General features: G+C 45.0%; 2 protein-coding genes across 2 annotated transcripts in view; one reads left to right on the forward strand and one right to left on the reverse strand.

The window, feature by feature from the left end:
- The window catches only part of LOC106818317, a 1668-nt gene extending 1583 nt beyond the window's left edge, over positions 1 to 85 (forward strand). The window contains exon 4 of the mRNA XM_014823035.1: positions 60 to 85. Coding sequence (XP_014678521.1) covers positions 60 to 85 — 26 coding nt within the window. The remainder of the gene's footprint in view (positions 1 to 59) is intronic.
- Positions 86 to 100: 15 nt separating this feature from the next.
- LOC106818318 (protein MCM10 homolog) lies at positions 101 to 6990 on the reverse strand (the record flags this gene model as incomplete). The annotated part of the gene is made up of 4 exons (XM_014823036.1): positions 101 to 370; positions 4416 to 4529; positions 5652 to 5773; positions 6855 to 6990. Coding segments are annotated over 4 exons (642 nt in total), but the record flags the coding sequence as incomplete, so codon positions are not given.
- Between the last annotated feature and the right edge of the window lie 8010 nt (positions 6991 to 15000).

Consider the following 15000-nt stretch of genomic DNA (forward strand, 5'->3'; position numbering starts at 1 on the left):
ACAAGCAAACAAGAAAAATTCCCAGGAGACTATACCGTCACGCGCACTCTACGAGACAGAAATCGGCGTGTGCGCGCGATTATAACGCGGAAGAAAATCCTCAGCGTGGCGCAGGAGGAAAACTCCGCAGGATCTCCTTCCATAAAAACCGGCACGGAGGCGCCCACAGACGGCTGAGGCGCCCGTAGACTGCCGGCGAGCTGGTCGAATCACTTGCAGGAGGCGCGGTATCTTGTCGATGGTCGCTCATTCCGCTAGAGGCGCAGGCCTTGCACTGGAAGAACTTCTGCATCGGCGTCGTGGGCCGCGTGATTTGGATGGCGCTCGTCTTGCAGATGCCGACGGCGTTGTACAGTGGTCGTCTTTGGCACTGGTGAAACGTAAGCGAGGCGGGCAAAGTCATGTGAGCGCCTATTAATAAGAAATATTGTTTGTTTGCCCTCACACCGACAGGGACCCCGCAAAAAGGGGCCGACTCAAAATTTGTATTCATCTTTTTTTTTTTTAAACGCAAATTGTATCACTGTACATTATATAATTCTGTAGGCAATACATGTATATGTACCGAAGCAAAACAAACATTCAACATAAGATGGTATCTCCACCAAGACACCCCGAGCATTGTAAGACACCATGCCTGAATTTGTCAAGACCCCCGCCCTCAAAAAAAAGCCGACTGTACTACCGCCAAACTTTTCAGCCCTGGTCGGCGTGGAGGGCAAACAAACTATTTTTTTAATTGTGGCTCAGTTTCGGCAACATTCGCAGGCTAACGCTTGTAACAAGTCCGCGACTCACAAGACGACAGCGCTTATCTACGTCTACTGGCGGTGACTCTGTGGTGCGAAGTGGTGGGATTCTAGTAAACCCTGTTAGTCCCAAATGTGGTTCACATACATGCGAAACAGTGGAATGAACAAGGATGTGTACAGGAACCTTCTTCAAAGGAATGTTCGTGGATATCGTTATGAAATTGCCACGAGATGCGCGTAACGTTTAAGTGTCTTCAGATTAAAGATGGAAGCTCCCATCGTACGTAGTAGCAACAACTATTTGCAAGACAGAATCAGGAGTACCGAAGTGATGACGTCACGGTGGCATGGACAACGAACCTACTGGTTCTACACAATCAGCCGCCTCGCTACCCACTCGCCAATAGCGCCAATGGCGAACAAATTAGTAATCTGGCGATGAAAGTCTATTATTTGGGCAAAAAAGTGACGAACGCAATTTTCCCGTAACTAAACATGACCCAGCAAACATCAATCCTATTGATCGTCGAAACAGCAACGTTTCTTTTTGCGTGCCGCACACTCCTGTGTCATTCCAATGCAGCTTTTCCTCGATTCCGAGAAAGTTTGCTGTCGCTCCCGTCATACCAGCGCGGTGCTCACCCCTACATATACAGCAAGTAACCACGCCCACGCGACTGTAACAATCAGTGCATTCGCGCCCCCCCTCCCCTACTTCAATCAATGCCGCCCCAGCCAGCAAGCACGAGCCAAGATTGTGCACAGCCACGGACCTGGGCCGCACGGACAGCGGGGTGTCGGCGGGCTGCCTTTTTTCGTTTTCTTTTCTTTGGCTGTGAATGCGTTGAGAATGCGTAGGGCATCCGGAAGCGCGGGAGAATGGTCCAGATGCGTGAGTCTCCCACGAAATGCGCAGCGTTAGACTTAGTAGGTCTGCTAACAGAGCAAGATTAAACTAAAGGGTGAAAGTTTTATTTTCGCGGGCTGCCATCAAATGCAGTCTAAGACATTCAAATGTTTTAAATTTTGCTGGGGAGACCCCAGAACCCCCTCTACCTCTCTCCCCCGCGTCTGCCTGCAGAATCCACATTCGTGCTTACTGCACGCCTTTGAATCCATCATGTGCGTTTTTCCCCAAACTGGGATTACCACCGTTTCTAATTTTCCCTCAGAAGAAACCCTGTGTTTAAAAAAGGCCTGTCTCCACACACGGCACGGCACGGCAACGGCGCTGGCAAAAGTCAAATGATTTTTACTACGCGTCTGCGTGCACTGTGGTGTGTGCACGCGTGCATGCGTGCGCATGCGTGTAGGTGTGTGTTTGTGTGTGTACTGTGTGTGAGTACTGTAAAAAGTATAAAACTGATAAGTACTAACTGGTAATATAGTCAGCTTTGATGAGCAGCTAATTTTTCTGGCTCAATAGCATCCGAAGTTACAAAAGTTAGTAGAGTATATCTTTATATACCTTCTTTAATACGCTCTTGAGTATAAGCATGTGCTGTGAAAAACTCTTCTGTAAACTATTAGTATACTGTAAATAACTATAGTGTGTGTGTATAGTACTGTCTATACTGCACTGCGCGCCGTGCGTGTGTGACTCTACCATCCACAACAGTTGATGTGGAGAGGCGTTTTAGCAGACATAATTTGGTGTAAAACAGCTCTGAGAAATAACCTGAAAACAGAAAGTTTTTGTGACATTCTAACCATCAAAATTGAAGGACCAGAAGAAGAGATTTTTGACTTTGAAAAGTGCTATTCCAGTGGTGCCCAAAAAAATAGGAGAATTTTACTGCCAGCAGTAAAGGAAAAAATTCAGACAATGTTGAATGTCTCTGTCAGCAGTCAGAGTCATGGTGGTGAATCATAGTGTTAGTAAGTGTGTCAGTCATAGACAGGTTGGTGAATCATAGTTTGTTTGCATTAAATAAGTGTAGTTTTGTACTTCATGCATATAAAAGTTTGTGAAAAAATAAGAAAAGAAAATTATTCAGCCTTTTTGTGTTCAGAAATGTTAGGCTACAGATGTGCTAACAGGAATCCAAATTGGCTAATGAAAATGATTCTGGCTAATTGTTTGGCACAGGAAAAAAAATCCTAGCTTAGGGCCCTGACAATCATATGCCCTGTAACATTAACTGCGTGTCGTGTTTTGTACCCGATTGTAACCATCATTCTGAGAGTCATTATTGCAGTTTTTATAAGATTTCCGAGGATGGAAGTGAAAAGCAAAAAAAAAGAAAAAAATATTAACAAAAAAATTTGAAAAAAAAATGTAATTTTTTTTTAATTCATTAAATATTGTAAGATCGACTTGGCTACCTGATGCTTTACCGCTGTCTGCAGCGCACACCACTCGTTGTTTACGTACGAACAACATTTTCACGCAGTTAATTGTTATGGAGCCAGTGGCTTGTGTAGAACCAGCCCCGTACGTTGTCTGCCAACGTGACGTCACACTTCGGTACTCTATAGGTAAGCACTCATCCATTTACCTACGCAAGCCTACAGATGCTGCAATAGAGTGCTGCCACCTGTAACGCAATTAACGCAGGCAAAAACTACATAGTACCACCACCACATGCACTGGCAGTGGCCACTGGCAGTGGCATACGTTACATGTAACATACTGACAGTACAGAATGCCATAGAAATTATACGATTTAAGGAGCATAAACCTTCTTCAACCAATTTAGCTTTTGAATTCACTGTGACATTGTAGCCTCATACATCCAGGCATGGTATAGATTCTACTAGCAAAAAATCCATGTTTAACCCTCCTCTTGAGGGTCAAAAGGTTATCCGACACACTTACTCTTCGCATTTCAGCAGAAGGTACATTCATGCGTCCTTTCAATAAAGCCATAAAAATGCTAGGTCACCGCTGAATACAAAAAAGTTTTTAATCGCCGCTCCGTCAGACCATGTCCTCAGAAAATGTCTAAAATCTGCCCTGTGCCCTTGACCTTGACCTGTGACCTCAATTTCGGCACAGTGATGGCTTTTCCTACCATGATTGCTATACACCGACTATCACGAGCCTTAGGTCGAGCCGTTTAGATTTGTGCCGCAATTCTGCATTCCTCCCTATACCTTAAGTTAAGGAGTGAATGTTCCCCCTTCCTTTACACCTCTTGACCTTTGACCGTTTGACCCCCCAGCTTCGACATCCCAACATCGTTTTGACGATCCCCCCAACGTCCCGAATATCGTGACCGTACGTCGAGCGGTTAAGATTTGTGCCCAACTGTTGACGGACGGACGGACGGACGGACGGACGGACGGACGACGGACGACGGACGGACCGACGGCCGACGATCATGCGATTCTACAAGCTGCATCTGACTACGTCAGATGAGCTAAAAACTTAGCTGATGAGTTCTCAAAGCTGTTCATTATGTAATTATGATTGTAATTGTACTTCTGTATGCTGTAATTATACTCCGAAATTACTTTTTTTGGCTCAAACCGAACTGCTATGCTTGCATGATTGTGATAAATATAATTATTCGAACATTGAAATGTTCAAAATTGTGAAGTTCATTAACAAATAACACATATATCGCTGTTAAACGTCATTTTAAATAACTATAAAAATAAATACATGTAAAACCTTAAAACTCTCTCTCTCTCTCTCTCTCCCTCCCTCTCTCCTCCTACCTTCTTGCAGGTGTACGCCACACACTTGGTGCTCATCGTGGCGGCCATCTTTTCTTCGAGCGTCTCCTTCTTCTCGAGAAGGTCAAAGTACTTGTCTCGTTGCTCCACCTCCGCCTGCAAGCATCGTGTTTATGTCGACGTTTCACGACAATGATTGTCTAGACGCCACCCGTCTCATCCCCAGCGCCTCCCGTCTCATCCCCAGCGCCTCGCGTCTCGTCCCCAGCGCCTCGCGTCTCGTCCCCAGCACCTCGCGTCTCATCCCCAGCGCCTCCCGTCTCATCCCAGCGCCTCGGTGTCATCCCCAGCACCTCGCGTCTCACCCCAGCGCTCGCGTCTCGTCGCCAGCGCCTCGCGTCTCATCCCCAGCGCCCGCGTCTCATCCCAGCGCCTCGCGTCTCATCCCCAGCGCCTCGCGTCTCGTCCCCAGCGCCTCGCGTCTCATCCCCAGCGCCTGCGCGTCTCATCCCCAGCCCAGCGCCTCGCGTCTCGCTCCCCAGCGCCTCGCTGTCTCGTCCCGGCAGCGCTCGTATCTCGTCCCCAGCGCCTCGCACCTCATCCCGCGCCTCGCGTCTCATCCCCAGCCTCGCGTCTCATCCCCAGTGCCTCGTGTCTTCATCCCCAGCGCCTCGTGTCTCATCCCCAGCGCCTCGTGTCTCATCCCAGCGGCTCGCATCTCATCCCCAGCGCTCGCGTCTCATCCCAGCGGCGCATCTCATCCCCAAGCGCCTCGCGTCTCATCCCCAGCGCCTCGCGCTCGTCCCCACGCCTCGGTCTCGTCGCCAGCGCCTCGCTCATCCCAGCGCCTCGCGTCTCGATCCGCCAGCGCCTGCGTCTCATCCCCAGCGCCTTCGTGTCTCATCCCCAGCGCCTCGCACCTCATCCCCAGCGCCTCGCGTCTCATCCCCAGTGCCTTACGTCTCATCTTCAGCACCTCGCATCTCGTCTCAGGTGGATTGGAACAATTCACACGTGATATATATATGTGCGAGCGTGCGTGCGAGCGTGCGTGTCGAGCGTGCGTATATCAGGTAAATAATGACATAGTAATTCATGTCTGCTGTTATTCAACCCCAAGATATATATACTGTTCTATATATATATATATATAAGTATATATATATATATCAAGAAGCCTTCTTAATATGCTCTTGTATATATATATATATATATATATGATTTATGATGCTGGCTAGCATTGCCTACTTGCACATAAAAACTGGAATGACATGTCACCTCGTCTACAGTATCCTGGTGGGCCGACTTTCTGTTTAGCATCTGCTGAAACTCCTTTGACTTCAAGTCAACTTCGCCGAGTCGCGCTCGCTTCGACGCCGGCGCGTCGTCAGTGGCGCCACCTGCATGGTGAAATCGTTCGTTCCAACCGAGTGTCAACATGTGCGCGGGTTAGTGCTGAGAAAAATGTGGCTGTGTGAATAGGAAACCCAGTCTACTGTTGTTGTTGTTGTTGTTGTTGTTGTTGTTGTTATCGTCGTTTTTGTCACTGTTGTTGCAGTAATTGTCACACTTCTTGTTATTGTTTATGTTGGTGTAGGTTGTTGTTGCTGCTGCTGTCATTGTTGTTGTTTGTAGTCCTTTTGTTGTTGTTATTGTTGCTAAATTGTCGTTTTTGTCACTGTTGTTGCAGTAGTAGTTGTCACGCTTCTTGTTATTGTTTATGTTGATGTAGGTTGTTGTTGTTGTTGTTGTTTACCTATGCTGAGATGTTTGTTGAGGCGTTTCTCGACACGCACGCTGTTAGGGTCTCACTTCTTGTTATTGTTTATGTGTTAGTGTAGGTTGTTGTTGTTGCTGTTGTTGTTGTTGTTGCTGTTTTTGTTGTTGTCATTGTTGTTGTAGGTTGTTGTTAGAAGTGCTTTTGTTTCTGCTATTGCTGTTGCTGTTGTAACTGTTGTTATTATTGCTGTAGATTGTTCCATTGTTGTAACTGTTGTTATTGTTGCTGTAGGTTGTTCATGTTGTAACTGTTGTTATTGTTGCTGTAGGTTGTTCCATTGTTAGTAACTGTTTGTTATTGGTTGCTGTAGGTTGTTCCATTGTTGTAACTGTTGTTTATTATTGCTGCGTAGATGTTCCATTGTTGTTGATAACTGTTGTTATTGTTGCTGTAGGTTGTTCCATTGTTGTAACTGTTGTTATTGTTGCTGTAGATTGTTCCTGCCATTGTTGTTGTTTTTGCTGTTGTTGTGATCATTGTTAAATTGTTTACGTAGGTTTAGGTTGTTGTTGTTATTGTTGTTGTTGTTGTTGTTGTTGTTGTTGTTGTTGTTATTGTTGTTGTTTACCTGTGTTGAGATGTTCGTTGAGGCGTTTCTTGACACGCTCATGCTCCGTGTCCGGCCGCACCATCGCGCGCACGGTGTTAGGGTCCCGCTTCTTGTTATTGTTTACGTTGTTATTGTTGTTGTTGTTGTTTACCTGTGTTGAGATGTTCGTTGAGGCGTTTCTCGACGCGCTCTCGCTCCGTGTCCGGCTGCTCCCTCGCACGCACGCTGTTAGGGTCCCGCTTCTCAATCGTCACCCGGCTCGCCCTCACCTTCTGTATGGCCTTCAACTGTGAACAAACAACGTGAGGGAAAAAATAGCTTCGTAACATGGAAAATAAACCAAAAAATAACAAAGAATAATAATAAAAATAATATTAATAATGATGATGATGATGATGATGATGATGATGATGATGTGTGGTGCGAAATTGGTCTTACGTATTCTACCGGAAGTGAATGAATGAATGAATGAATGAATGAAGGATGGTGTTTTTATTAATTTACTTCTTATTTTACGAAGGTCGGAGTGACAAATTTATTGGCATGAACCTATTGAAATTATAACTTACTTTATTATTTTGCTACATTATGAAGGTAAATTGCTTTTTCATATTTATTCAAGTGTTATATGTTTTATGTGACAGGAAAGTGCATGATCCAGCACTGCTCTTCATTTTATGATATCATGATATATATATTATGGGAGCCACTATCGTTGTTGTAATATTAGTTTTACTGCATGCAATATGTATATTCCATGGATCATGGGTTTGGTGTTGCATGGTCATGCCATTGTTTTTAATAAATTTGCAAAGACATGAGCTAGCATGTGTTTTTTCCTTATGTTGCTTGTTCTTGCTGTTCCTCAATATTCGTTGTTGTTGTTATTATTGCTCCCGTTAGTGTTTACGTGAAATAACCCACCAGGTTCCCATGACAACAGGTAAAACAATATATAACAAATTTAAACAAACGTGAGTAGCAAGACCTGAGAACAATATATTCTGTTCTCATGCAGCTAGAAGCACAATACACATTCTAGTTGCCCCCCTCTATCAGGAGTGAAAGGTCCAACCAGAGAATATATAGTCGGCTAAAACGTGGTTTTACACTGTTTACATGGCTTTTTCTGTATCTGGATCTCTCTGTTACTGGTCCAACTAACGAAATGCCAAAGTAACGAAAGCGTGTATAAATGAAAAATAATCTCAAAGAGATTATTTACCCCTGCATGGAATATTTAGTTTTATTTTTTTAAGAAGCACATTGAATATGTTACGTAAATTACATATATAATCATTATTACATATCATATATCATCTTATTACATATTAGCATTTTTATCGCGCGTTACAAACAGCTAGTTTGTGAAAGAAAAACCATGGAAAAATTAAGGAATAATTAGAAAAATCGACAGCGGCCATCTTGGTTTGTAAAGAAGCGCATAGGGGAGACCGGGGACAATTGTAACACTTTTTTTCCAAATCTGACATAACAACTTTATTATAGTTAAATACTTACTTCAAGGTATATGAAATTAAAGATGCATATCTTGGCTTGAAATATGACTAGGTTTGGGTTAAGTAAAACAAGTTATTTTGAAGCCATTATCATTTCAAAACTGGAAGTCAAGTGTTACAATTGCCCCACAACACGGGGCAATTGTAACACATACAATTGTACCAACAAATCATATCCCTCAGAAAGATTTTTTATATTTTTTATAAAGGTGACACGTTGGACAGATTTTCAACAATTAAACAGCAATTTATAGAACCACAATAAAATAATTTTATTAAAAACTATGACGAATGCTTGACTCATTTACATATGAATAAAATATATAAATAGGCTACTTATTGCCTTGTGAACAAAACATATTTACAGACCCATTAATTCAAAGTTATGTAGTTCTCATGTCTGAGCTTATAGATAGGCTACTTTTTTGCCTTATAAACTTTGTAAAACACATACTTTTTATACATACAAGGGGCAATTGTAACACATACAATTGTACCAACAAATCATATCCCTCAGAAAGATGTTTTGTATTCTAGCATTAGATTCGTCATGAAACTTACCAAATACAGCCCTAAAAACCTATTTTTTTATGCAAACAAATGACTAGTGATAGCTCCAAGTACACTATTTGTCTCAAGAAAAAAAAACATTTAGGTAATTTCGAAATTTTTACTATCTGCTAAAAAAGAACGATTTTGGCTGTCAATTTTCTCGATGCGTAAACTGGCCTAACCCTCAGGACAGCATTGGGCAATGAAATTGCCATGCCGCTGTGAAGAGTCGTATACATATTCTACTAGGAATGGGCCTCTGTTACATTTGCCCCGTGTTACAATTGTCCCCGGTCTCCGCTACAGACAGCGATGTATGATGACTAGGACTCATTGTCCTTGGCCTTGTCCTTGACTCATGTCCCAAGGACTCGTTTGATTGTATCAAACTTCCCGTGGGACTACATGGCTGCAGATTCAACGAGCAGTGATGAGAAATGTTTAGGATGGAGTAAAACTCGACATTTTATACACAAAGCAGTGATTAACTTGGGAAGCTGTGAATTCGATTGAAGCTGAGTGAGTGATTGAGTTGTGTACGTGGTGTGTGGTGCGTGTGTGTGTCGTGCGTGTCGTGTCGGGCGTGACCGTGCGTCGCGTGCGTTCGGCGCAAGGCGTGTTTGGCGCATACATGGGCGCATGCGATGTGCGTGGTATCGCGCGCGGCTGCGTGCTCGCAACATGAACACAAAGCATCGATGGCAATATATAATTCCCTCACACTTATAATTAATTCCCTGCTTCTCTCCTAGCTGGTTTTTTAACCTCCATACTGGCATACATCGTCGTATAGCTTATACTGTCAGTTCCTTGTGCGCACTTACTCGGCTAAGATATAGGAAAACAATATTTCCTTGAAGGGGTTCAAAGAAGACATCTAAGATTTCCGCGTAGGTTGATCTGAAAAAAAAGGGTCTTTATTCCTCACGTTGCTAATGCCAAGATGCCCTAGTTTTCCTAAATTTTCCGCATACTCGAGAGAAATCAAATATTTACCTTTCTGTGCCGTTGGTCGGCGCTAGTGTCGCGCCTGAACGCACGATGGCAAACGAATATTTTGTTGAAATATGATGCTTTTTAAATTAGAGAGCGTCGAGTGACGAGTCGTTTGAATGCATATTACTACACAGTGTTCGCAAGATGGTAAAGCATGGATCGCGGAGAGAGACATTAAGTCTACGCGCTGTATCTGGCAGGCAAACGTAAAACCTGAAGCAGTTTATGCCATGAATTCACATTATTCCGCCTCGTTCACCAGCCATAAATGCGCAAGCGAATTCGCGAAATATATTAGTACGAATATGAATATATAATAATATATATATATATAATATATTATATATATAGCGTAGGTATATATTTATATATATATAGTCGTACGGAAGCCGATAATTTTTCGCGTGTCTGTCAAAAGAGATTCATTGCGACGCCATTTTGCTTAATTTGGTGCCGAACCGTGTAGGTTTCGGTTGAAAAATCAAGCGGTATAAAAAATCGAGCGGTCGATGTTTCCTTTCTTTCTTTTTCTCACCCCTCCCATTCTCTCTCTCTCGATCTCTCTCTTTCTCTCTGTCTCTCTCTCTCCGTGGGTGCGCGCGCCGCGTGTTTGTGTGCGTGTGTGTGATGTGTGTGTGTGTGTGTGTGTGTGTGTGTGTGTGTATGATGTTGTGTGTGGTGTGTTGTATTTGTGTGTGGCTGTGTGTGGGGGGGAGGGGTTCTACTCCTCCCGTCACCTTTTCTGTTCATTCTCCTCCCATTTTTTCTACATTCTATTCTACATTTTATGTTCCTTCTCCTCCTTCTCTTGCTTCTTCTCCTCCTCATCATTACTATCATCGTCGTCATCGTCGTCGTCGTCGTCATCGCTGTCTCTCGTCTGCTTCTACTCTTCTAGCCGTTGTTCCCTGTGCGCCGGGTTGCTAGGGCGTGAGACGTAACGCGAGACGCAATGTGACGTCAGACGCGCCGCCATTTTTGTTAACGTGAGAGTTACTTAATTAGTTATTAGAGTAGCAATTATCATTTCCGGAAGCAGGCATCGATAAATGATGCTGTAGTTTGCTGCATGGCTGACATTTAAAGGTTACGGGGGACGGATGTATATGCATGGACTGTTGACTGTCCATCTGTAGCTAAAGGGGAACGTAATTTTTTTTTAAACAGAATCTAAGAGAGAGTGAGTAGATATAATCAAGAGCTCATAATAGAGATTATCTTAATTATGAGCTCTTGATATAATCAAGAGCTCATTTAGCTCTTGATCTAATTCACTTTCATCTATTATGAGCTCTTGATATAATGATATATAAGAAGAATTAATACAATAATGGTATATATATAATTATAATATATTTAAAAAAAAATATATATATATACATAATTATATAATAATAGATGATAATATAAGTCGAATATAAATAAATATAAAGATGAAGAATGCGATGTGGTCGTGATAGAATGCTCCCACACCTCATTTTTAAAGAGGGGGGGCGTTTTGAACATCTATCTCCCTCTTCACTTCCCACGTCTTTCGTATTTATCTTTTGAGATATTTTCGCGAGATTTTTTTCCGCGTGGCATTCCTCTTCGTTATTTCGTACCCATAATCAACCTCTTCTGCATTCATCCTCTTCGTTATTTCTCCTCTTCGTTATTTCTCTCTCAATTCCTCTGTTTTATCCCCCGTACCCACGGACCCTCCTCTGTGTGTGCCCTCACTGGTTGTTATCTTCCTTCTCCCGCACTCCCACGCTGCCATGTCTCATTCCCCCCACTAGTCACTCTTTATTATTATATTTCCCCCTACTGACTACTGCACCCCTCCTCCTCTTCTTTCTCCTTCTTTCTCTCGACGTCGTACGTGCTTTCCGCATCTTCTTCTTCGTCGTCTTCTTTTTTTTCTTCTTCTTATTCATCATCATCTTCTTCTTCTTCTTCTTCTTCTTCTTCTTCTTCTTCTTCTTCTTCTTCTTCTTCATCTTCTTCTGCTTCTTCTTCTTCTTCTTCTTCTTCTTCTTCTTCTTCTTTTTCTTCTTCTTCTTCTTCTTCTTCTTCTTTTTCTGCTACTGCTGCTTCTTCTTCTTCTTCTTCTTCTTCTTCTTCTTCTTCTTTTTCTTCTTCTTCTTGACTCGTGCACGTTTCCCCCTCGATGCCTCGCTCTCTAGGCGACACCGAGTAGCCTCGTCTACTCCGGCTCTAGATTACTGCATCGTTGCATTTGCTTTTCTGCCTCTAACCATTTGCCGACTTTATTTTCTCCTTCTCTCTCGCTCTGCCTCCTCCATCGCCGCTAGTAAGAGTAATCTTACTAGACGGCTCCGCGCGCCATCTGTTCTCGTTCTAATGCAGGCGGAATTGAGCTGAGTGTAGCACGGCTGTCGCGCGTTGGTGGCAGTCTAAACGAGATTAAAAGTGCCGCGGTTCTGCTGTCAGAGAGCGTGAGATAAAAACACACACATAGAAACACAGTGAGAGAGTGAGAGAGGAAAGAAAGAAAGGGAGACGGAGAGAGCGAGAGAGAGAAAAGAGAACGAGAGAGAGAAAGAGAGAAAATAGAGAGAAAGGAAAGAAGAAAAAGAGAAGGAGAGAGCGAGAAAGAGACGTGAGAATGAGAGAGAGAGAGAGAGATGGAGAGAGAGAGAGAAATAAGAGCGAGAAGAGAGAGAGAAAGAAAGAAAGAGAGAGAGAGCGAGAGATGAAGAGAGGAGGAGAGAGCGAGAGAGAGAGAGAGAGAAACAGAGAGAGTGAGACATACGTAGAGAGACAGACAAAGCTAAACAGCGACAGAGAGAGAACAGTTTTATCACCTATTCCGGCATAGGCCGCTGCTGCCGCTCCGATCATAGAATATAATAATATATATAATAATAATAAGTAATAATAATAATATTAATAATAATAACTAATAATATAATAGAAATAACGCGAAAGTTTTTTGAGAGACGCGACCGACACACCACCACACAGCAACATTAGTAACCACAGCAGGGCAGCCCATGCAGAGCAGATGCAGCAGTTAGCGAGGCAGCAACGAGCAGCAGAAACAAGAGCAGAAGCAACAACATAGCGGACAGCGCACGACGACGACGACGAACAACGACGCACGCCAGCACCGGCACCACTGCCACCACCAGGCAGCAGCACACTACGACCACTACCAGCAGCCAGCAGCAGCCAGCAGCAGTCAGCAGCAGTATTACAGGTATGCAAGTCAGTAGCAATAGTATTTGGCAGCAGCCCAAGCAGCAGCAGGCAGCAGCAGCAGCCAGCAGTAGTATTAGCAGCAGGAGTATTACAGCATCGGCACAAGCCAGCAGGCAGCAGCCCAAACAGCAGCAGGTATGCGGCGCGCGGCCGGCTGCTAGCAGCAGCAGTATTAGGCAGCAGTACGTAATGTAGCAGCCAGTTTGAGCAGCCAGTAGTAGTAGCAGCAGCCGTAGCTAAGTAGTAGTAGTGTAGTAGTAGTAGTAGTAGTAGCAGCAGCAGCCAGCAGGCAGCGTAGGCAGCAGCAGCAGAGCAGCCAGCATTAGCAGCAGCAGTTAGCAGCAGTAGTATATAGCAGCAGCAGCAGGCAGCCAGCCAAGTAGTAGGCAGCGACGACCAGCAGCAGCGAGTAGCAACCACCACCAGCAGCAGCCAGGCAGGCAGGCAGTAGCCAGCAGCAGCACCACCACCACCAACCACCAGCCACAAGCAGAGCCAGAGCAGCAGCAGTAAGCAGTAGCAGCAGCAGCAGAGCGTTAGGCAGAATAAGGTAGGCAAAGCAGCTAGCAAGCAGCAGCACGCACGCAGCAAGCAGCAGCAACAGCAGTAGCATAGCAGTAGCAGCGTCAGCGGCGCGCAGCAGCAGTAAGTAGCAGCACCGCTGGACAGCCAGCAGTAGCACCACACCAGACAGCAACGCGGCAGCAGCCAGTATCAGCACAGCAAGCAGCAGCACGCACCCACCACATCACCAGCAGGCAGCAGCAGCAGAGCAGCCTATCAGCACCCACCACTCACCAGCGAGCAGCAGCAGCAGCAGTAGACAGTGATGGTGGTGAGGTATAGATAAATAAGATGCAAGAGCCGGACCAGCGGGCACCTGTCTATACCATATTGGTGTTATTATCCAGCGAGGCAGCTACTATGATTCTTAATTTCGTGGCGTAAAGGGCGGCATACAAGAAAACGGCATAAAAGCTACAGAGCGGAACTACGAAGCAAGATCTAGTGTAGAGGGTGGATAGATGGACGGATGTTGGACTGGCCTGGTGTGGATGGACGGACGGATGGTGTAGATGGGTGGTCGTGGGTGGACGGCGACGATGGACGTTATGGCGTGGATAGATGCTACGCAATGAATAGATGGATGGGCGCGGACGGATATACGCCATGAATATAGATGGGATGGATGGATGAACCTGTACGGATGAATAGATGGATAGGATGATGGATGGTGGATGGACTCATGGATGGATGGCATGGATGATGGAATGGATGGATGGCAGTGGATAGATTGGATGGATGATATGTTACGTTGAATGGATGGATTTGATGGATGGATGGATGTATGGATGAATAGAGGAAGATAAATGGAAGATGGCCTGGATGCGATGGGATGATGGTAGCATGCGGTGACCTGGTAGCGATGAATAGATGGTAATGGACGGAACCGGATGTACGGATGAATAGATGGATAGGGTGGATGGATGGATGGATGGGGGTGGATGGCCGGTGGATGGCGTGGAGGATAGATGGGTGGTGATATGGATGGTATGGGTGATGGGTGGGTGGGTGGATGGATAGAAGGGTGGGCTGGATTATGGATTGATGGTAGGTGTGATGGGTGGGGTGGTTGGGTGAGTGAATGGGTGGGTGGATGGATGGGTGGGTGGATGGTATGGGTGGATGGATGGGTGGCATGGATGGATGGAATGGACGGCATGGATGGATGGATGGATGGGAGAAGAAAAAAAGAGAGAGACCCGCGCGGCCTGGGGAGAGGGCGAGAGAGAGGAGAGAAAATAGACGGAAGAGAGGAGAGCAGAGAGAGGAGAGAGAGAGAGAAGAGAGAGAGAGGCGGAGACAGGAGGAGAGAGAGAGAGAGAGAGAGAGAGAATGAGAGAGAGCGGAAGGGAAGAGAGATGAAGGAGGCACGAGAGAGCGAGAGAGAGGGGGAGAGAGACGAGAGAGAGCAGAGAGTAGAGAGAGAGGAGAGAAGAGAGAAAGAGAGAGAGAGAGAGG

Source organism: Priapulus caudatus, unplaced genomic scaffold (assembly GCF_000485595.1).
Source record: "Priapulus caudatus unplaced genomic scaffold, Priapulus_caudatus-5.0.1 Scaffold2162, whole genome shotgun sequence".
NCBI classification, from domain to species: Eukaryota; Metazoa; Priapulida; class Priapulimorpha; order Priapulimorphida; family Priapulidae; genus Priapulus; species Priapulus caudatus.